This window comes from Salvia hispanica, chromosome 5, assembly GCF_029641045.1.
Source record: "Salvia hispanica isolate PSC_SH4W2 chromosome 5, Shi_PSC_v1, whole genome shotgun sequence".
NCBI lineage: Eukaryota > Viridiplantae > Streptophyta > Magnoliopsida > Lamiales > Lamiaceae > Salvia > Salvia hispanica.
The window spans coordinates 43187834-43209153 of NC_142696.1; the positions used below are offsets into that span (position 1 = coordinate 43187834).

General features: G+C 34.4%; 3 protein-coding genes across 3 annotated transcripts; all 3 read left to right on the forward strand.

Annotated features, from left to right (window-relative positions):
* Positions 1-15: 15 nt before the first annotated feature.
* On the forward strand, positions 16-1206 carry LOC125187472 (RING-H2 finger protein ATL13). The gene has a single exon (XM_048084069.2). It carries the CDS (start codon positions 138-140, stop codon positions 1062-1064), a length of 927 nt encoding a protein of 308 aa, XP_047940026.1. The 5' UTR covers positions 16-137; the 3' UTR covers positions 1065-1206.
* A 6011-nt stretch (positions 1207-7217) lies between these two features.
* LOC125190433 (RING-H2 finger protein ATL56-like) lies at positions 7218-7971 on the forward strand. Its single transcript, XM_048087749.2, has one exon. It carries the CDS (start codon positions 7357-7359, stop codon positions 7864-7866), a length of 510 nt encoding a protein of 169 aa, XP_047943706.1. The 5' UTR covers positions 7218-7356; the 3' UTR covers positions 7867-7971.
* A 1168-nt stretch (positions 7972-9139) lies between these two features.
* Positions 9140-11698, forward strand: LOC125190434 (uncharacterized). The gene is made up of 5 exons (XM_048087750.2): positions 9140-9359; positions 9850-9934; positions 10829-10942; positions 11360-11461; positions 11559-11698. Exons 1-5 carry the CDS (start codon positions 9265-9267, stop codon positions 11601-11603), a joined length of 441 nt encoding a protein of 146 aa, XP_047943707.1. The 5' UTR covers positions 9140-9264; the 3' UTR covers positions 11604-11698.
* Positions 11699-21320: the final 9622 nt, after the last annotated feature.

The following is a 21320-nucleotide window of genomic DNA, read 5'->3' on the forward strand; positions in this document are numbered from 1 at the left end:
GCTAATTAGGCCCATTAATAATCGCGCCCAGCTGTAACCATTTATTGCAGTCAATTTGTAATTTCTTCATCTCCCTCTGCAATTCCACAAGCAATTTCAATTTAAAATCTTGAAGATTCAAGGAAAAGTATGAAAAAATGGGTGTTGGAATCAAAGAAAGCAGAATCAGCCCCGGAATTCTGCTAACCATCATAGTAATCGCAGTGATCTTCTTCATCTCCGGATTGCTCCACCTCCTCGTGAGATTCCTGCTGCGGAGAAGCTCCGGCGAATCGGAGAGCTTTACCGCGGTGGAAGGCCAGCTCCAGCAGCTCTTCCACCTCCACGACTCCGGCCTCGACCAATCCTTCATCGACACTCTCCCCGTTTTCAACTACAGCGCGATCATCGGCGTGAGGGATCCGTTTGACTGCGCCGTCTGCTTGTCGGAATTCGAGGCGGAAGACACGCTGAGGCTGCTCCCGAAATGCAGCCACGCTTTTCACGTGGACTGTGTTGACACGTGGCTGCTGTCTCACTCGACCTGCCCTATTTGCAGGGCGAGTTTGGAGCAGGAATTCGGCATCTGCTGCTCGCCTGTGGTTAGGGTTCTTGAATCGGAGAATTTGGGGGAAATTGATTTGGAGAGACAGGTTGATGATGGGGAGAGAGTTGTGCCGGTGAAGCTTGGGAAGTTTTGGGGAGTTGGCGGCGGCGGCGGTGAGGGAGGGGCGGAGGCGAGGAGGTGCTTCTCGATGGGGTCGATTTCTTATGTGATGAAAGAGGATTCGGTGCTTAAAGTTGCTATTTCGAGTCATGGGAATAATTTGGGTCATGAGTTTAACGAATTTAAAGCGTTTAAGGTTGTTGGAGCTCAGAGCGGCGGCAGTAGCAATGGCGATGGCGATGGCGGCAGCTTGTGTAGAAGAGATAGTTTTTCTTTGTCGAAGATTTGGATGAGAGATAAGGGTGGTGATGCCGCGATGGAGGATACGAGAAGGGCGTTTTCGTTCCGGTGGAGCGCGGCGGTTGAAGGAGGAGCAGACGTTGATTTTGATGAGGAAATTGGGATGCAAAGAGATTGAAATTTTACCATATTTTCAAGTGTAGTTTTTAAATTTTGTTATGCATTTTCTTTGGAGTAGCAGATAATCAGAGATTCATTAGTGCAGAATATGTAATAATTTTTAGATATACACACAGGTTTTACTTTTTTTGCGTTGATAATTACTCTATTTTTTAGCTAGTGAAGCAAAGGAATTCAAACGAATATTTGTGTAACAATTTTGATGTTTTCCGGTGTTAAATTAAATGAATCTTCATGCCTCGCATCACTTTCGAGTGAGCTTAGATCGCTATATAGGCTTAGGGGGTCTCCTACGGCGCCCTTCCCGTTCGCCCGTCGGGGACGGGCGACCCGACGGGCGCCATAGTGGGCGGGAAGGGCGCCCACGCCCGTCCCGAGTGCCCCTGCGATGGGCTCGCCCCTCCCGTCGACGGGCGAGTGGGACGGGCGCCACTGTGGCGAAGGTCGCCCGTCCCACTCGGACGTCCGACATTTTATATATATATATATATATTTTTTTAAATTAATAAATAATAAACTCTATAAATAGGGCTCCCCCAAATTCATTTCATTCACCCCACTTGTGTTAACAAGTTTCTCTCTCTCTACACATTTCATTTCTACTACAATGGAGTACAACAGAAACTCCCCCACCCCGAGCGGAGGGAACACACCCTCGATTCCCATCGGCGCGGAGGGAAATTTTGCGGGGATGAATCCCCAGATGGCGGGGATGGGCGGTATGCCGACGATGACTCCCCAAATGTTCTACAATATGTACACTTGGATGAGTCAAATGGGTCAGATGATGCCGGGGGCAGCGGGTATGCCTGCAAATATGTCGGGGATGGGTGGGACTGCGGGAATGGGCGGTATGCCGCCAAATATGGCGGGGATGGGTGTGACTATGCCAGGGGCAGCGGGGATGGGCGGTATGCCGCCAAATATGGCGGGGGTGGGAGGGATGGTACCCGGGGCAGTGGGGATGGGCGGTACGCCGCCAAATATGTCGGTGAGTGGGTCGATGCAGCACAGGAGCCCGAGGACGCCTGGGGAATCTGTCTATCGGCCATATATAGATTTGTTGGCTGATGACTCCCCTTCTTCTGTTCCGGAGACTCAGTACGCCGGCATCGAGACTTTCTCTTTTGAGGATCTGGGGCTATCGCCGATCCGTGAGACTCCCCAGGAGGAGGCGGGGCCTGTAAGGGGCAGGAGAAAAAGCAAGGCCACGGCCAGGAGCGCGGGTAGGGGCAAGGGCAAAGTCCCGAGCTCTTCCTCACACACGGGGATGGGAGGGGAGGAGGGTGTGGATGAGACTGAGCGGAGGACGATCTGGACCGTGTGGAAAAATGCCGCGCTTGCGAAGGCATGGGTCGGTGTTGTAGAGGATCCCTAGACCGGAGCGAACCAGTATGTTGACCGAATGTGGCATCGCATCAGTGCCGCCTACTGCGCCAACAAACCGCCTGGGGCGAAGCCTCACATCCCCGAGATATGCCGGAAACAGTGGCTCCGGTTGAGGCCTAAGCTCAGTCGTTTTGCCGCAATCTACCAAAACAACATGCGCATGGTAAGCAGCGGCATGTCTGAGGATGATGTGCGGAGACAATCCTTAGCCCAGGACCCCAGCAAAGACTTGGGGATCAAAGAGTTTGACCAGTGGGAGGCCTTTCTCATGGTCAAGGATTCGCAAAAGTTTGCTGTGGGTGTCGAATCGGGCTGGAAGCGGACGAAGATCAACTCTTCCGGTGAGTACAGCAGCAGTGCTGGTTCGCACGAGCTCCCCGAAGCCGAGGAAGTGGCCCCGCTACCACGAACAGACACTCGCCGTCGTCGTCGCCCGATGGGGCAACAGGCTGCGCAGCGGATGGCGAGGGGAAGCGGCAGCGGCAGCGGCAGCGGGTCCTACGAGGTCGAATCGGAGGTCCCCGCCGGAGAAGATGACGACAGCCTCGCCCGCGCGCAGCAAACGAAGACCCTGATGCAGATCACTTTGAAGTGGTATAACACGCACGATCCAGTCTTGAGAAGGCTGTGCAAGGAGATGGTCGACCGATGTCGGCGCGATTTAGGATGCCACCCATTGATGATGATGGCGTCGAGATCGGGGGCGGGGACGTCGGAGGTGGCAGCGGCACGGGCGACGGGGACGAGGACGAGGAGGAGGAGTGAAAGCCGAGGGGATTATGTAATTTTATTTTTACTATGTTTTTTTTTTTAAAATTATGTAATTTTTTTAAATTATGTAATTTAATGTAATTTTCGTATTTCCCGTTCGTATTCGTGTCGAATTTTATTTCCGTGAATTTACATTTTATTTTCGTGAATTTAAATTTTAATTGTGAATTAATTTAATTGTGGGAAGGGCGAGTGGGAGGGGCGAGTGGGAAGGGCTAGTGCAGTGGGAAGGGCTAGTGATGTGGCAGTGGAATGGGAGGGGCTAGTGCTGACGTGGCATGGGAAGGGCGCGTGGGAGGGGCGAATGGGAGGGGCGCCGCCGGAGACAACCTTAATTTAGTTTTTTTAGCAAACCAAATGCTTAATTTAGTTGGTTTCAAATCATAATTTTGAGTAGAAAATCAAGGGTGTACATAACTTGTTTATTATATAATTGGAGTTTTAATTTTTGGATCATTTAGTATTTATGTACTTTATGAATAATTAGACTCATCAATCAGAGCATCTCTAAGAAAAGAGGTAAATAAAGAGATAAAGTCATATAATTATCATATTTTTACTTTTTTTTCTATGAAAAATCATTATCCAAGGGTAGAGTATTTGTGAATGTATTATACATTTTGAAGAGGTATTGATGGAGAGGTAAAATCTTATAACTACTATATTTGCTTCTTTCATGAAAATTCATTCTTCGAGGGAAAAGATATTTAAGAAGATATTGCACTTTATATATTTTTTAATGCACTTTATATTTTTTTAATGCATTTTGTATTATTATTTTTATTTTTAAAAAAATAATTTATCTTTCAATGTATCTTTTTCCGTTAAAATGTATTATTGTTTGGAAGGGTATATTTAATTTTTTGAAAAGATAAATAAATACTAATATATCTATTTTATTTTACATTTTTTTGTTGGAGATGCTCATGTACAGGTGAATAACATATCATCATATCATCATCATAGTATAAAAGCAAGCATCAATTCGATATAATGATTATAATCCATCAACTCCTAAATTCTAAATATGATTTAATAGATAAACCGTCAATATAATTTAAATTTAGAAAATATACACCCAAAGAGATAATACACTAGGCAACAGACAGTGTGAAATGAATCCATTTAATTTGTGTTCATTGTATTTCATTTCGTATTTATAATATTTTTTCTTACTTCGAAACATGGTCTAAAATCTCGCGTTTCTCGCGTCTTGGAACCACAATCTTGACCAAAAACAAATGTAAATTATTATGTTGGGAAAATGTTACAATGGTGCTTAAATTACCAAAAGCAATTAATGATAAATCAATTCCTCTATTAAATTAGTCTCGTAGCAGTGTTAAAGATTATTGAATAATGTTTATTTTATAATTAGGTCTTGCTCAACTGATAATTAAGGAGGTCGCCTTCAACGTTCCTGTCGAGTACGTGTGAGTTGATCATTGTTACTATATGACTAATTAAATTATTGTAGTTATTTATTTTTTATTTTTGCTCAAATTTTGTTTTCTTTTAGTCTTTGCGAAACGATTGTACCATTGATATCACATTCCTCACCATAAATTTCTATGATGTTTGACAACTGATTTGAGACGTCTAATATTTTTAGTGGTTGTCTTATTTTCTTGTCATTTATCTGAATTTTGACCACGGTCATTTGCTTATATTCCCTTCGTCTTCAAATAATAGCCTCTCTTCTTTTATCTCTACAAAATTAGTCCAATTCTATATTCGGCCAGTTTTTTCTCTTATGAAGAATAAAGTGGACTTGATTCAGTCATTCTTCATTAATAATGCTTCAATCATTTTTTATTATATTTATTTTCTATTCTATCAATTTATTGATTTTACCCTCATTTTTCTCAACTTGTACTAATATCATCAATCATTTTTGTGATAAATGTTTGAAAAATGTGGAAAATTAATATCAGCATGCTCAACTAATTTTTTTGTTGCGAAATAATAATAGGGTTATCCTTCAACTGTTCAACATGTCATGTCACACCCGTTATAGTAAAATTTTGATGATAAAATTGATACTATAAAGTTAAAAAAGGATAGAGTTAATATTTTAAAAGATTAAAATATACTCTATTTGTCGCATAAAAATGAAAACTTTGAAAACGTTATGAATTTTAATGCATAATTGGTAAATAATAGAGAAGTAAAATGAAAAGGTTGGATTATTGTTACTAGAGAATGTGATAACTTTATTACTCCCTCCGTCCCATAATAGGAAATCACATATGGTGTGGGTACGAATTTTAAGAAATGTAAAGAATAGTGGGTTAGAAAAATTAATAGAATGTGAGTGAAGTGAGTTAATGAAATGTTTGATCTACTTACTCCCTCCGTCCCAGGGTATTAGACTCGTATACCATTTTGGGGTGTCCCAGCATACTTGACCACTTTCTATTTATGATAAAAATTAAAGAATTTAAGTAACACCCTTATTACAATTAGGATTAAAATAATGTTAATTAATCCAATGTTAATTGAATGGAAATCGGTACCCAACCCACCAACATCATTTCATTTTTTGTCTTCTCTCTCTTCCAGACTCAATCCCTCATTCTCTCTCCACGCCTCTTCCAAAAAAAAAACCTAGATCTAATATTTTCTGTCAAACTCACGCATCCATGGCTTCCAACGACGAAATATGTGAGCCTAATCCAAGCGATGATGGGTGGGTTAACCCCCGACGCCCCTTTACTCGCTCGCCATCGTGGTCTGCTGGCAGTGGCAGTGGCGGAGGAAAATCACTCGTCGTGGTGCAAGGAAAGAGGAAAGCTCCAGTTGCCGACGCCACCACCCCTGTCGTAAAGAAGTTCAAGAGCGGTTAGCTGAAATTAAAAGATCTGAAAGCTGTGTTCCATTTATTTTAAATTTAAAAGTAAAAATACATCACATCACCTAATCTACTTTATTACCAATTTCATTTACACCATTAAACATCACCTCCTAAAATCCTGTGCCCAAAAGAAGCGAGTCTAATACTCTGGGACGGAGGGAGTACTATTTATGGTAAACGTGAAATGTGACTCTTATTGTTACCAAAAATAAAAGTGTATTATTTTTATGAGAAATGCAAAAATTGAAAAAGTTTCTATTTTTATAAGACACGGGGAGTAATTCATATTAGGATAAAAACAACGAATTTTTAAAATGAGATAAAATTATCAAAGGTGGCGATAACTTCCATTTGTAAACCTTAACTACTCCATAAATAAGAGTATCAATGTTTAATTTTCTCATAAGTTATAACGAAGGTAAATCAACTAGAAATAGCTAAATATTAAGCCCAATTATACAACATTAATTTAAATCGGTTACTCACATAGTCACATGACCCTAAGGTGTTGGGCCTTGTGGCCATAGTATCGGCATGCCTATATATTTTAATGATGTGAGCCCAAACTATATATGTGCCTTATTTACAAGTTACTATAACTTAAAACATATCATATGTATATCATATGTATCAAAAAGATTCAAAACAAAACGACTTTACTCCTTTGTTCTAGATTAAGAGTCACTTTTTTATTATAAAAGTCCGTCTCAATTTAAAAATTACATTTAGAATTTTCTATATTTGGTCATACAGTTTTACCCATTGTTCATCAAAATTACGTCAAAATGCAATTATCTACATTAAAATAAATCAAAATAAAAATAAAAATCCAAAAAATCAAAAGGGACTCACCTAGGCTTCAACCAACTAACTTTATTTATTATACATTCCATCATCTCACTTAATTTATTACATACTTCAACTCTTTCTTAAAATTCGAGTCATGACAATAAGTGACTTCTAATCCGGGACGGAGAGAGTATTTATTCACATTACAACCTCAATAAACCTATTTGGGAGAGTCGTAATTATATAACCGTAGGAATAATCCTATGGAATCACAAAAAAAATTCTTTCCTAGTGACGTGAGATAACAAATTTGAGATAAATTGGTGGCGCAAATTGTCCTCTCCCTCTCTCTGTCCAAATCCAAATCACTTTTCCCCAAAAAAATTGTAAAAAAAAAAGAATATCACATCGTTCACCCCTTCATCTCAAAATCACCACTAGATCCAATTCAAAGAACAAAATCACCAAACGAAATTAAATTTACACGATGCCCCAACCAAACCAGCACCGCCGCGCGCCGCCGCCGCATCGGGTGCTGAACCGGAGCCAGAGGAAACTCCTCCTCTTCTTCCTCAAATGCGTAATCATGGCAGTCGTCACGTCCCTCTTCCTCTTCTTCCTCGGCTTCGCGGCAATCCTCCTCATCAACTTCCTCTTCATGTCCAACAACTTCACCCGCCGCTGCTGCAATCGCCTCCTCCGCCCCGCCCCCGCTGACCCCGAGCCCTTGCCCGATTTCGACGCCTTTCTCCCCGCCGTCGCGTATCGCGTCGCCGATTCGCCCAATTCGTCGGATTGCGCGATTTGTTTGGAGTCATTTCGGGAGGGGGAGAGCTGCAGGGAAATCCCGATTTGCAGGCACTTGTTTCATTCGAATTGCGTGGATAGGTGGATTGGGAGGAAACCGAATTGCCCCGTGTGCCGGACCCGGGTCGACCTGGATCCGCCTGGCGGAGACCGGTGGAAGAATGTTTGGGCGGTTAATTTAGAGGATTGATGGATTAGAATGTGTGTAAGTTTTTTGCAAGGTGGTAACTTTTTTGAGCTTAATGTATATATTACCTATCTTTGAAGATGATCTGATGTGGTTTTATTTTTTTTATTTTTCTTTGCTGGTTATACATATGCCTATGAGCATAGTCACATTGATGTGAAGAATTGTTAGTTTGATATTCTTGAAATTTACAGCTAGTCAGGACTTTGAAATATTGGGTGATTAAGCTTTCTTGAAATACAGTATGTGGCTGCTGGCCTTCATATAATTGTGGGTGGGTATGAAGTCGTGTATTTATCGTAGGAGAAAAACTCCCAAGCCCGAGGCGAAGGAGATAAATAGAATTAGAGAGTGTTTGGTTTGGAGGATAGCTTGAGTTTAGTACGATCCTAGTTTTACAACTCATCAAAGTTTGTGGTGGATTAGCCTTGATCATTTCTAAATGTCGAAGCTATCACCATTCACCATTCACCCATTGGAAATGGTCTGACTTAGTTCTTGCAAAGCAACTTTTCTTGGTTTCTGCCATGAACATAGATCTGAAACAAGTTTTGTTGATTTAGAGAAATGGACAAGGCTCTTATTGCTAGCATTGAATGGCTGCTGTTTTTGTTGTTCGTCGATCTTCATCATCTTCCCATCTGTTATCCATTTTCATCTTGTATGGAAGTGTCTGTAGGTTATGCATTTTGGTAAATTTTCTATGGTTTTCGGTACTTTTGAGCTGGTGCAAGCAAGTGTAAATATTCCTTATTTACTACGGAGTACTCCTAAAGCATTAATTAATCCTGGATTTAGCATCGAAAAGTGAAAACATGTCGAATTCTTTCCTCCGAACAAAAGTTTAAATATCAGCAAAAAATTGGAAGATCTCTTTCTAATTTACTGCTACTACTGCTATAAATTTGCAACCAATTTAAAGGTTCGGACTACAGATTGGGATGATCCCCTTCTAATTTACTCATTATCAGAAAATACAAATAAAAGTCACAAAAAATAGTAGTCCTACTTAGCTCCGTTTTTTAAAAATAGAAACTATTCATTTTTGTTTCTGTATGTTGCTTAAAATTATTAACTTTTTATTTTAGAAATTTTTTCCTCCACCATTACTTTTCTTTGTCTCCCATATTTAACAATTATGCACTAAAATTCAAAAATTTCTATTTCTAAATTATGCAATAGTACTTTATTTTACTAAAAAAGTGGATAATGTATTAAGTAATAAAAAGTAATGGATAATGTATCCCTAAAAAGAATGGAATGCCCAAAAAGAGAAAAAAATTGATGGAAATTTATCCAACCAAGCGTTTGGGTGGACAGCAGATCCCAACGTCGTCATCTCACTCAATTCATTAACACAATCCTTCAACTCCACACACACACACAGAGTCGAATCCAACGATGTTACTTACAACGACGCCGTTTGCCAATGGGGGCCTCCCCTTCTCAGCACGCCGATCATCTTCCGCCAATTCTCATTCCTCTACTGCTTTCGAGTACGTCCAAGCTCTCCTACCTTTTACTCTTCCTTTCCCCCTCTGAATCGCTGTTTTATTCGATGCCCGTGAGAGGATTCGTATATGTTCTGTAGATTGTGGAGAATTACATCTTCAAGGTTTCCAATTTTTATATGTGGATTATGATTTCTATAATTGATCACTTATTTGCATAAATTGAATCTACTTCGCCAGTTAATTAGTCAATGTGTGGTCGTTTTATTAGTTGATTGGTAACCCCCAAATCTCCAATTTCTTGGAATTGTATCTAAGTATATTAGTACTAGTAGTTGATTGGTATCCCCTTATCTTCAATTTTGATGGGGATGGGGTAGTCTGCCATTTGAACTGTTTTTTATCATCATCATTAAAAATGAAATTGTATTACTATAGAGGGTTTTAAGCTTTTGTAGAGTGTTCCTTTTTCTGAGGATAGGCGATTCGAGTAGTGATATTTAGGTATTTTAATTAGCTAATTTCTCTCTTCTAGGTGGGGACTGCAAAGAAAGCAAAATGAGGGATTGTTTCCTCGAAGAATAACGGGGCAAGCTATCCGTGTCTTGGCAAATCCAAATGTATGCACCACACCAGGCTTTTGCATTTTTGGTTTGAATTTGCTCTAAGATGTTTTGAGGTATGTTATTAGTGATGCGACCAATGTATAAGTCTCGCAGTTGCACTTAATTCATGACTACCCGTATCTTGTTGTCGCTTACCTTATCCTTGTTTTAGCACACATGTAATTCTTTAGTATATCCTTTATAGACCTGATCCCGAGCAAGTATAATATTATCGGTAGGTAAGAAACTAAGTGTAGATAGCAGCCTAAGTTAAATAAAATTCTAAACAAATCCTAGTTAAATATATACATCAATATGTAGAACTCAAGAAACATGAAGTGATACTAATATATTGATTTACATAAGATTACAAAATGATTCATAATCACCTGATATCACACTCAATTGAGTGTGGATGTCTAGTATTAGTCTGAATTTGGTATAGCTCGATTCATTACTTGAAATTTAGTGCAAAAGTGGAGTTAGGTTGGAGTAGAAATGTTGGTGAAGTTTTTAAAAAAGTTTTATAATTCTTTTCATTCCATATTTGTGATTTTCTTCTTCATTATTTCTAAAATATAGAATTGAGGCGTTTTGTGGCTGCCCATAGTTTTACTATCTTACAAGAGCTGATTGACTACCAAGGTTTAATTTTTTTCTTACTATATATTTTCATGTGCATGAAAGCAAGGCACATTATAGATATTTGTATAACAGATGTGCTGGAATTTTAAGTTTATGGTAATGAAAATTGTTTTAGAACACACCTTTGAATGAAACAGCTACGTTGTTTCCACACCGTAGTGTTGTCTAGTCCAATGAGTTGCCATCTAGCATCTTTGTGACCTCCCTTTCAGTTGATGCTTTCTTTATTAACAAAATTATCTTCCACTTTTGGCTGATATACAGGCATCTTCAGAGAAAGGAAAATCAAAAAAAGAAGTAATCATGGTCGATCCTTCAGAAGCAAAGAGATTAGCAGCCAAACAGATGGAACTAATCAAAGCAAAAGAAGAATTCAAAGTGAGTAAAATTCTATTTTAATAGAAATTTCTTGTTCCTTACAATTATCGAGTGATGAAAAGTAGCTGGCCTTGAAAGTTCTTTTGAGCATTCTTAAATTCAAGATTCCTTTCAATTCAAATCTATGATCGATAAACATGTGAGTTATAGTTGTTTTAAATTTTCAGTAAATTCTAGAAATTTTATTTTGTTTTTGCTGAATGAATATTAGTGGAATACCATCTTCTAAACATTTAAGGAACATAAAGACACGAATCATTTCAACTAATTTCTACCTGTGAATGTATTGAGTCACAAGGACTTGTTTAGAAGATTGGCGTTTTGGAACTTATTACATGCCAGACTTTATTTTAAACATACCAGTATTAGTTCTAAAAAACAGGTAATTAATCTAATTTAAACTACTGCTTTCTACAGAGAAGGCGACAAATTGAAGCTATTAATGGTGCATGGGCAATGATTGGTCTTACGGTAGGATTAGTCATCGAAGGTCAGACGGGAAAAAGCATTCTAGCTCAGGTAACTCTTTTACTGGTATTGCTATCCAATTTTAGTTGAAAATAGTTGTCTACTTTCTGTTGGCTGCTTTGTTACTGGACTTCGATTTTCATTACAGTTAGCCGGATACTGGGACGCTATCGTTGGATTCATTGTCAGATAGGTTTCAGTAACAAGATATTTTTTACTGCTGATACATTATCCTCGTGGATCGTTTCATTGGAATTATGCAGATTTATACACCAATCTTTTCTGCTCCCTCTTTTTATTGTTGCTCTGAATTAGATGAAACGATTGTTTCAGATCCTTGAAGAGTTGATAAATTCTGGAAATGGATGCAAACTTTTGAGAAAAGATTGAATAAATCTTTTAGTTGTTTTGAGTTAAAAGATTGAAATAACCATTATCAATTGTTTAACTGAGCCTTAATTTAATTGTAGCTCACTAGTAATTTGTACAACTATAGGGATTAATATTGCACTCTCGGTTCATTGCCAAATTATGAATAATTCGAGCAAGTAATTAATTATTTCCTTGCGTTTAAAATATCTAATAATTCATTAATGAATTAAACTTATTAATTATACTAGAATTAAATTCCTACTGGTTAGAGTTTACTTACAACTAATATCACCCACAACTAATATCACCCACGTGCGATGCACGGTCCATATTTTTTTAATTTAAACTTATTTTATACTGTAAAATGATTTTACAAATTCATAAAAATATCATCATATGAAATCTGAAATTATAAATATATATAAAAAAAATAATTATTAAAAAATATAAAATTAGACTGAGAAAAAAAATTAACACATATACCGAATGAGAAACAATATTATTATTTCAAGTTCTAAAATCACAAATTTCTACAATAATAATTTATTGTACCAATAACTTAAACATGAAATACAGTTGATAACAATGAAGCAAAAACTAATTATAAAGACAAATATCTTACAACAGAAACTCGACATTTTCACGAACAGTGAGAGAATAAAAAAGTGTTGCACTCTGAAAAACCTGTTACATTGGGCAGTAGATTCAAGAACTGTCTAGATTAGAATCACTGAAATAATAGAGGAGGTGCAAACATATTATCTCACCAAGCCAATTCTTAGGCCAAATAGTTCCTCATCATTGATCAACATGTGTCGTCTTCTCCCGTGAATCAATACCTCACCCTAGTTGCTCATAATTAATGAGAGACCACAAGAAGACAGTCAATTTCAATCTAAATTAGCTTCTATCAATAATAATAATATCATTATAAAGTACTACCTCCTCCCCCAAATATTGACACACTTTGCCCCGGTACGTGTTTTAAGAAATGTAATGGAAAGTGAGTTGAAAAATTTGGTGGGATGTAGGTCCTACTTTAAGTATTTATACAACAAAGTGACTATTTAGGATTAGTGGCTTTACATGGATTCCCAAGTATTCCGCAAATAAAAAAAAGAATGTACCATAATTTGAACACGTAAAAGAAACATCACCAATATTCCAAAATTCTGCAAATAAAATAAAATAAACATATTGATAAATAAACACTACTTTAGCATAAAAATTTAATCAATAGTTGTAATAATCATTAAAACATTAAAACAATAAGGAAAAACATAAATTAAATAATGTCAAATATGTAAAATAATTAACACCAATTTAATAACAAAAGAATTAACAAAAATCGAGAACTTGTGCTTGATTAAAACAATTTTAATGCATTTATAATGTTATTAATATTCACGATAAAAAATAATAAGTAAATACCTTCATCTTGAATCAAAGTAGATCAATACAAATTACTCTCATTCACATTAAAAGAATTATACTCCAGTATCACTTATAATTATGGAACTCTCAACGAATCTACCTATATCTGCTACATAAAACAAATTATAATTAGTAAGATCCACAAATTACAAACACGTAAAAATTACATAAAATATGATGAAAAACTATTATTCATAACTCTTGGTTATCAAAAAAATTCTAATATTTAGGTTTCAAAATTAAACCTACAACTAACAATTATTAACTTAACTAATAATAATGGACCAAGAAAATAATAACCTCGTAGGCCCAAAATTTATATCTTTATTAAATGGCCATTTACAATATTATGTATAAATGAAATTAACAAAAGATTATGCAGATTTAAAAAAAAAATCACTAAAATTTGGTCATAAATTTTGAATTTTAAATTTACAAACAAAAGGCTATTCCTTAAATACTTCCAAAGTTTCTCTTATTTCTCTAAATACCCTCAAAACTTTCCTTTTATATATTGTATAGATGACACTTTTGCGTTAAATCTCTCAGAGGGATATAACTGACCTCAACTTTGATCCCGACGTGTCTGATTTTAATCATCATTGTCCAATATGTCTGAACTTTTGGGTTACAAAATACCTTATTTATTAACAAATTAATAGTATGTATGCTCAATGTAATATACAAGTATTAAAAAATGATCATTTTTGAAATCTCATCAACAAGATTGACTTATCTATTTTGATCATTTAAATACCATAATAGGTCATTGATCATTCCAAGATGAGAAGACTTTATACATTTTTTTTAATTAAAGAGGTCAACAATAACAATGGTTCTCATCACGAGTCTCGTGATGACTCGAACACTTGATCTATTGATTACAGGAAAAATATCTTACCAAATGAGTTGTGCTTCATTGTAATGAGAAGACTTTATGCATAGTCTCTACAACTATCATGATAGTTAGTCTTCTTGTGAAAGTACTTACTCCTTCCGTCCTATAATAAGAGTTACTTCCTCCGTCCCGGATAATTCGGGTCACTTTGACCGGGCACGAGTTTTAAGAATTGTAATGAAAAATGGATAAAAAGTTAGTGGAATGTGGTACCTACCTTTATATATTAGTTTTATAATAAAATGTGAGTAGGGATGAGTTAGTGGAATATTGGGTCCACTACCAAAAATGGTAAAAGTGAAATGGGACAAATTATGTGGGACGAACCGAAATGGAAAACTGAGACGAATTATCCGGGACGGAGGGAGTATTTTTAGTTATGACACGGGTTTTAAGAAATGTATAGAAAAGTAAGTTGAATAAGATAGTGTATATTGTTTTTATAATAAAATGTGAGTGAAATATGGAGTCTACTTACCATTTATAGTAAAAGTAAAATAAGATTCTTATTGTGGAATAGACTGAAATGACAAAACATGACTCTTATTGTGGGACAGAGAAAGTATTATCTTCGCAAGGAGGTTGGATAAGAGAACCATAATCACTGACATAATCACCATTTACCCTATAATGCTGAACAATTGAGCTCGTTTTTTCAATTACTATAATAATAGAAATATAATGTATTTGCTCGCAACATAATCTTTAGACTATCAATGACGAGCCATGTGATAGTAATATTTCATTTTTAAATATTGAAAATAATAGAATGATCGAAGCTGTAATATACACTCTCTCCGTCTATAAAAAAATACTAGTCACATTTTACCATTTTAGGGTATCAATAAAAAATAGTCTCATTTCAAAGTAGAAACTTTCTCGTACTTTACCCACTTTTTCTCCATATCTTTTAGTAGTACTTTTTACTTTCCCTCTCCTACTTCTACTTTTCCTCTCACCTTTTCCATCCACGAATAATTTCTTTCGTCCACAAGTGAGACTATATTTTTGGACATATGGAGTATTAAAATAGACTTTCATGTATACAACTCCAACAATATTTCCATGACCTTATGTAGCGTTAATATAACATTAGTGTATTAAGCTTTTAGGTATTGGAAACATTGTTTGGGGGTAAATTGCATGTTTATGGGTATTATTTGGGATTAAATTGCGTGTTTTATGGGGTATTAGAATTTATTAATCCATTTTGGGCTTGAAAATATCAAGAACCCAAAATCTGCGTGTTAAAGCCTAACCGCGATGCCATGTATGAATTGAATTAAAATGAAATCGAAACAAAATAAATAAATAAAACCATGAGTACCATATAAAGGGAATTAAATAGTTCTTTATTCCTTTTCTATAGTCGTCACTTTCAAATATTCTTTATTCCCATTTGCATACTCATCCGCAGGAATTTGTTTCTCAATTTTCAAGGAGATAATGATAAGCTATAAAAGTTGGAGGGATAAATATTTTACACAGCCCAAATCTCAATTTTCTCACATTGTGAAAACACCCACTTAACATGACCTACAATCGAAGAAAATTATGCCGTTTGCACACATATAAACAGTCTTCAGATTTATCAATTTATAATAGTACTAAAAGCTGAACAATAGCAAATTTAGTATTGATACTTTTACAAAAAAATCTGAAATTAAACACTTATGTTAGATTTTAGAATACAACCTTTTCAAAATAGTCAGTTATTCTGAGATAGGAGCATACAGCTTTGGATATGTATATGACCAAGCAAATTAAATCTATTGTTTCGATATATACTAGTAGTACTAAATTATACTACTCCATATAATTATAGATAGAATCATAGCATATCTATAAAGCCAAAAGTGGTGGATATGCATTGAAATGAATGTTAGGCCACTAAATCAATTTGCTTCCTAGAGATGACTAATAAAGAGATTTTTTTGCCCTTTTCGGTTGTTACTTTATTATTAAAACGTCTACTAATTTTCACGTCTCTTCCAACTCCATGAAACTAGAAATGATTAATCTTTCAATCATAATCTATCTATAGTGGGAAATGTTTTCAACTTTAGGACTTTAGTGACACAAGTATATGAATGATGTTTAAATTTAGTATAGTAACTAAATTGAGTCTAGGTGTTGCAAAGTAATTCAAATATTAAGCCTTCCAAATATGAATGACAGCAGATATAAAGATCTTAATCATCACCAACGAAACTAATTCAATCTTGATAATTTTAGTCTACATATTGACGTCATTATAACTAATTTTCATTTTTCGTGAAGTATATAATCCTTTTATTTTTCTCATATTTTTAGGGTAAATAGGCAGAATTTAGTGTAACAAAATTATAGTTGAAATTTCAACGGTTAGATATTAATAAACGGATGGATGGAGGTGCTAAACGTATAAAATAATCACAAGTGTTGGTGGTTATATTACTCCTAGTAAACAAAATGAAAATAAAAACAAAAAGAAATTGCAGAAAATCTGCGTGGCTAAGTCCAAATCCACAAAAAAGATATGTGTAGGGGTCAAGAGTCGCTTTCGAAAGTAGATTAGGTTTATCCACAGCAGTATGAAAGGACAATATATCGTTGTCGTTGTAAAGTGTATTTGATGCCGATGCTCTAGATTATGCCATTTTGTGTCTTCCATTTCCTTCTATTTAATGACAAGTTGTTGTAAATTTAATCCTTTTCCAACAAAAATCTTTCTCTTTTCCTTTTCTGATTTTTATACTCCTCCTTAACAAAAAAAAATAGTATTCCCTTCGTACTTATTTTCATTTAAATCATAACTCTTACACCATTGCTATTAAACATATCATTTTGATCTGGAAAATTTTAGGAATTATCATTGAAAGTTGGTTGAAAAAATTAATTTTATAATAAAATTGTGCAATGTCATCTGATATTGAGATGAGTTAAGATTACTTTGAATTCAAATTTGTATACAAATTATAATATGATCTTAATTTGTAATCAATCGATAGTTGTAATTACAAAGTATGAATATGTTAGGGTCCTCACACCTCCTTAGTATAAAACACATCACAAAACACGGTCCTTGGATTCTTGGATTGAATGATTGTGAAAAGACACATTATTAGTCACCTACATTATCATACTAAAATGCTAGTAGTATATTATTTTACTAAAATAGTGCTCCTACATTATTAGCTAAGTTATATTATTAGACTAATAATCTACATTATTAGATGATAGATGACATTAATCTAACTATTAGATCACAAGATTCAATGGGCTAACAAGTTTTTGTTTTTGAACAATATTTATCACACGAATATTAATACATCCAAGGTATATTCAAATATGATCCCCAAATATCCATGATATGATTAAATACTTCAAAAGATTTCGAAACTAGTATTATGACATACATGTGGTTTTGGAATGACGAATGGCCAACTTAGATCAATTTGAAGGTGAAAAGTAATTATCCAAGTCGGGCAAGGGACCATGTGTTAAGATCATATCTGTGGTAGCTACCAATTCCAATGAAAATGAAACACCAAAAATTACACATTTCCTTTTCCCACTTCCCTCTTACTCCATATATATAATTGAATACAGTACTACAACTAAAAGGCAACGCCAAAAAACTATTACAACGACTCATCTGTCTCGGCTCTTTTAAATAGATCTCCATTCAATGACTCTAGCTGCAATATAATTGGTCGAATTGTGTTGTAGTTTTCAATTTCCATAAAAGAACATTACATCGAATATGTCATATAATATTATAGTATATGTATTTTAATAAAAATACTAGTATAATTAGTTGCTTTACTCAGAAATTAAAATATCACATCTAGACTCAGTGGTCCAATTTATTGGCGGACGATGATAAATCAGAAAAGAAAACATTACTTATTTGTTTTTAGAATTTTAAGTTATTTATCTGTTGACAATTTTGCAGTCAACTCGGGTGGGGCCAAATAATGCATTTTGTGAGGAGCAGTTTAAAATATATTTGTAAATTGTAAGTTTGGGGTCAAATAATGCATTTTGCTTCCACGTATAAAACAGTGAATTTCATTTTATCCGAAAGAAAAATAAAATTAAAAGCGTTAACGATCATTACAAACTAAACAATTCATGTTACGGTACATACACGTATACAAATTCTATTAATTATTAAATATTGAAGGTAATAATAATATTTCCTCATTCTTTGAAAAGTACGATTTTTTTTATTTTTAGTTCATCCTAAAAAGTATTTCACGAATTTTTTAATTTTAGAAACTCATTTCCCTTTGGTGAGACGTGACTCATTCTCCAGAAATAATATTTTAAAAAAAATATTTCTCTTACTTTATCCATTATACATTAAACTCATGTGAAACTAAATGTTCATACTACTTTTTATGGACGGATGAAGTATTGGTGATGAAAAACCCGCCGCCAGTACATAATGATAGGTCATGACTCATGCAGGTAAAAATAAAATAATTATAATTATCGTTATTTGGTTGAACCAAACAGAATAATAGTACATCGATCTTAATTTGTAGTAATGGTTATTATTATAATCGAGTAAATTAAATACTATATTTGATTTAATATTATTGCACGGGAATATGAAAACGATAAATTAAAAAGTGCATGTTCCCCACGTCATAAGTAAAAAATTAATTTTGTGGATAAACTGGCCCCCACTTTTGCCATCTACTAATATAAGCTGTGGGTTCCACGTGACAGTTTAACAACTCTAATCCATCCAGCAACCACTAATTCTTTTCTAAAACGGTCAATTCCACGCCTCTATGTGACGTGCCACATTTTAATTGGTTGGTTGCGTTTTGACAGATTAAATTTCTTCTATACCATAGTCTTACCTACTTATTAAGGATAATTGTTAAAAACTTAAAATTGTATCTATCTGGCAATATGGGGTGTTTGCTTAAATAGGGGAATAAGCCAAGATCTTAAGGATAAGTATTGTTGTTATGAACTTAAGATAATATGGGAGATAAGGTACAAAATCCAAAATTCTCCTCCATCTCATTAAAACAAGAGTATAAATTAAAGTATAAACCCATAATATGCTTAAAAATAACATAAAATGCTTTCGTTTTAACTCGAACAAAATTCTCTTAAATTGCTCAAAATAAATATTGCTAAACAACGGAGACAAACATATGTTATACTCCCTATTTAAAAAAAATCATTAAAAAATTATTTTAGTAATTGGAGGATTTAAAATAACTCTTGACCACCACAGTTAAAAATTTAAAATAATTGGTGCCTTCTCATGACCATGGATAGGGTCCGACACACGTGACGATCATGGGCTGAACTGGAAAATTCATAGTATATGTATTTATTAAAAAATTATTTCAGCCCGTTGCAATTTTTTAAAATTAATGTAGTCTTTTAAATTTATTTTTACTATGATTTTGCCTCCATGGCTCCATTCACGACATTAATAATTTAATATATGGTCATAAGATTTCAAGTGTACTTCATAAGTTTTAAATTCTAAAGAGAGTTTGGCCTAAAAAAATTTAAATATACTCCATTACAGTTCTGAATTAATGATGAGTTGGGATCAAACAAAATACTAGAGTATAAAAGAAGCTAGATATAAATATCTGGAATAACTAAATAAGTATAAATATTTGAATTATAATGTAAAATACTAAAATTACATCTTTTATCGAGACCCTACTCAAAAATAGTACATCATCGCATTTTCTTAAGATAAAATATATTAGTACTACTACATTTAGACCGTAATAATATTTCGTGGCACATTTTGATAGTTTTTTTATCCCATTATTTTCGTCATATTTGCCGGTTAAATAAGATCAAAAGTTTGGTATTCGTAGATATAAATTGAAGCAAACATATCCTAATAATCAACATAAACTATTAACACGCTACTTTTTGTGTGTGCGGTTTGGTGACGAGTCGTAGCGCAGTTGGCAACATAGAGTTGCGGTGGTCTTGGGTTTAAAACCACCACCTGCTGAGAAACTTTCAATCTTAAACTTCGATAGAGTATTAGTCAGATTCCACTAAAGGCGGATTGGGTACATATGACATATGATCAAACAAAAAAAAAAATTTATTTTATTGACATGTTAGTTGAATAATACCAATGTTTCTTTTGTGGAGTAATATAAACTCACACCATTCCTATGTAAAATAGACATTTCTTTTAGCATTTAATATAAGAAAAATAGAGTAAATAAAGTTGAAAGATGAAAAAAAGAATACAGTGAAAAAATAAAAAAAAAGATTTATATTTATTTTTTTGCTAAAAAATGAACTAACTCAACAATAGTGAAATAATCCAAAAAGAGAAGTATGATTTAGCTACAAAGGAACGAAGAGAGTACATATTAAAATAGAGACATAAAAGAAACTTATAATGCATAGTGTGATATTTTTATTTTATTGAAATTTCAGTTTTCCATTGATACTTTTAGATATTAGTAGTATATAAGAATAGTATTTGTTTTCTTATTAGTCAATTCAAACTTGAATAATAATAAAATGTGTAGTATACAATTTTATGCATGGTTTCCATTGTTTTTGTTATTCTATATTGTGTTGTAAAGGTTTTTTATGTAACTTATTTTTAGCGTGAATTGTGTATTTTATAGCTATCTTGTTATTTTCTGACATGGCAACCAAACGAGTCATTACTGCAATTTTATACGAATACTACTTATGAAAGAAATAATATGTTTCCAAAAGGCAAAAACTATCGTAACTCAAACACTATACAATACGAAGTTCCCAAAGAATATAATTAAGAAATTTGAATTGTTATAAAATATGTGTAAATATTACTTTCCCCATTCCACTTTAGGAATCTCATTTGAGTTTGCCACAAGTTTTAAGAAAATAAAGAAAAATTGGTGAAAAAAGATAATGAAATGTGAGTATTGCCTTTATATAGTATTAATTTTGTATATAAGTAGAAAAAGATTAGTGAAATTTGAGGCTTATTATCATTTATAGAATATTCTAACCAGAACTCAAATAAGATGCTTAAAAATGGTAAATAGGGATTCATAAAATAGGACGGAAGGAGAAAAAAATGGTAAATAGGGATTCATAAAATAGGACGGAAGGAGTATTACTTTTTCCTTTCGCAACTGAACATAATTTTATTTTATTCTCTCTTAAATAATTTAGTAATTATAATCTTCATTATATGCGGGTATACTATAAAAC

Bases quoted from the DNA above. Each gene is read 5' to 3' on its own strand.
- LOC125187472 (XM_048084069.2), top strand. From the start codon at position 138: ATGGGTGTTGGAATCAAAGAAAGCAGAATCAGCCCCGGAATTCTGCTA.
- LOC125190433 (XM_048087749.2), top strand. From the start codon at position 7,357: ATGCCCCAACCAAACCAGCACCGCCGCGCGCCGCCGCCGCATCGGGTG.
- LOC125190434 (XM_048087750.2), top strand. From the start codon at position 9,265: ATGTTACTTACAACGACGCCGTTTGCCAATGGGGGCCTCCCCTTCTCA. The intron at 9,360-9,849 runs GTACGTCCAAGC...TCTCTCTTCTAG, and splicing joins CATTCCTCTACTGCTTTCGA to GTGGGGACTGCAAAGAAAGC. The intron at 10,943-11,359 runs GTGAGTAAAATT...TGCTTTCTACAG, and splicing joins AAGCAAAAGAAGAATTCAAA to AGAAGGCGACAAATTGAAGC.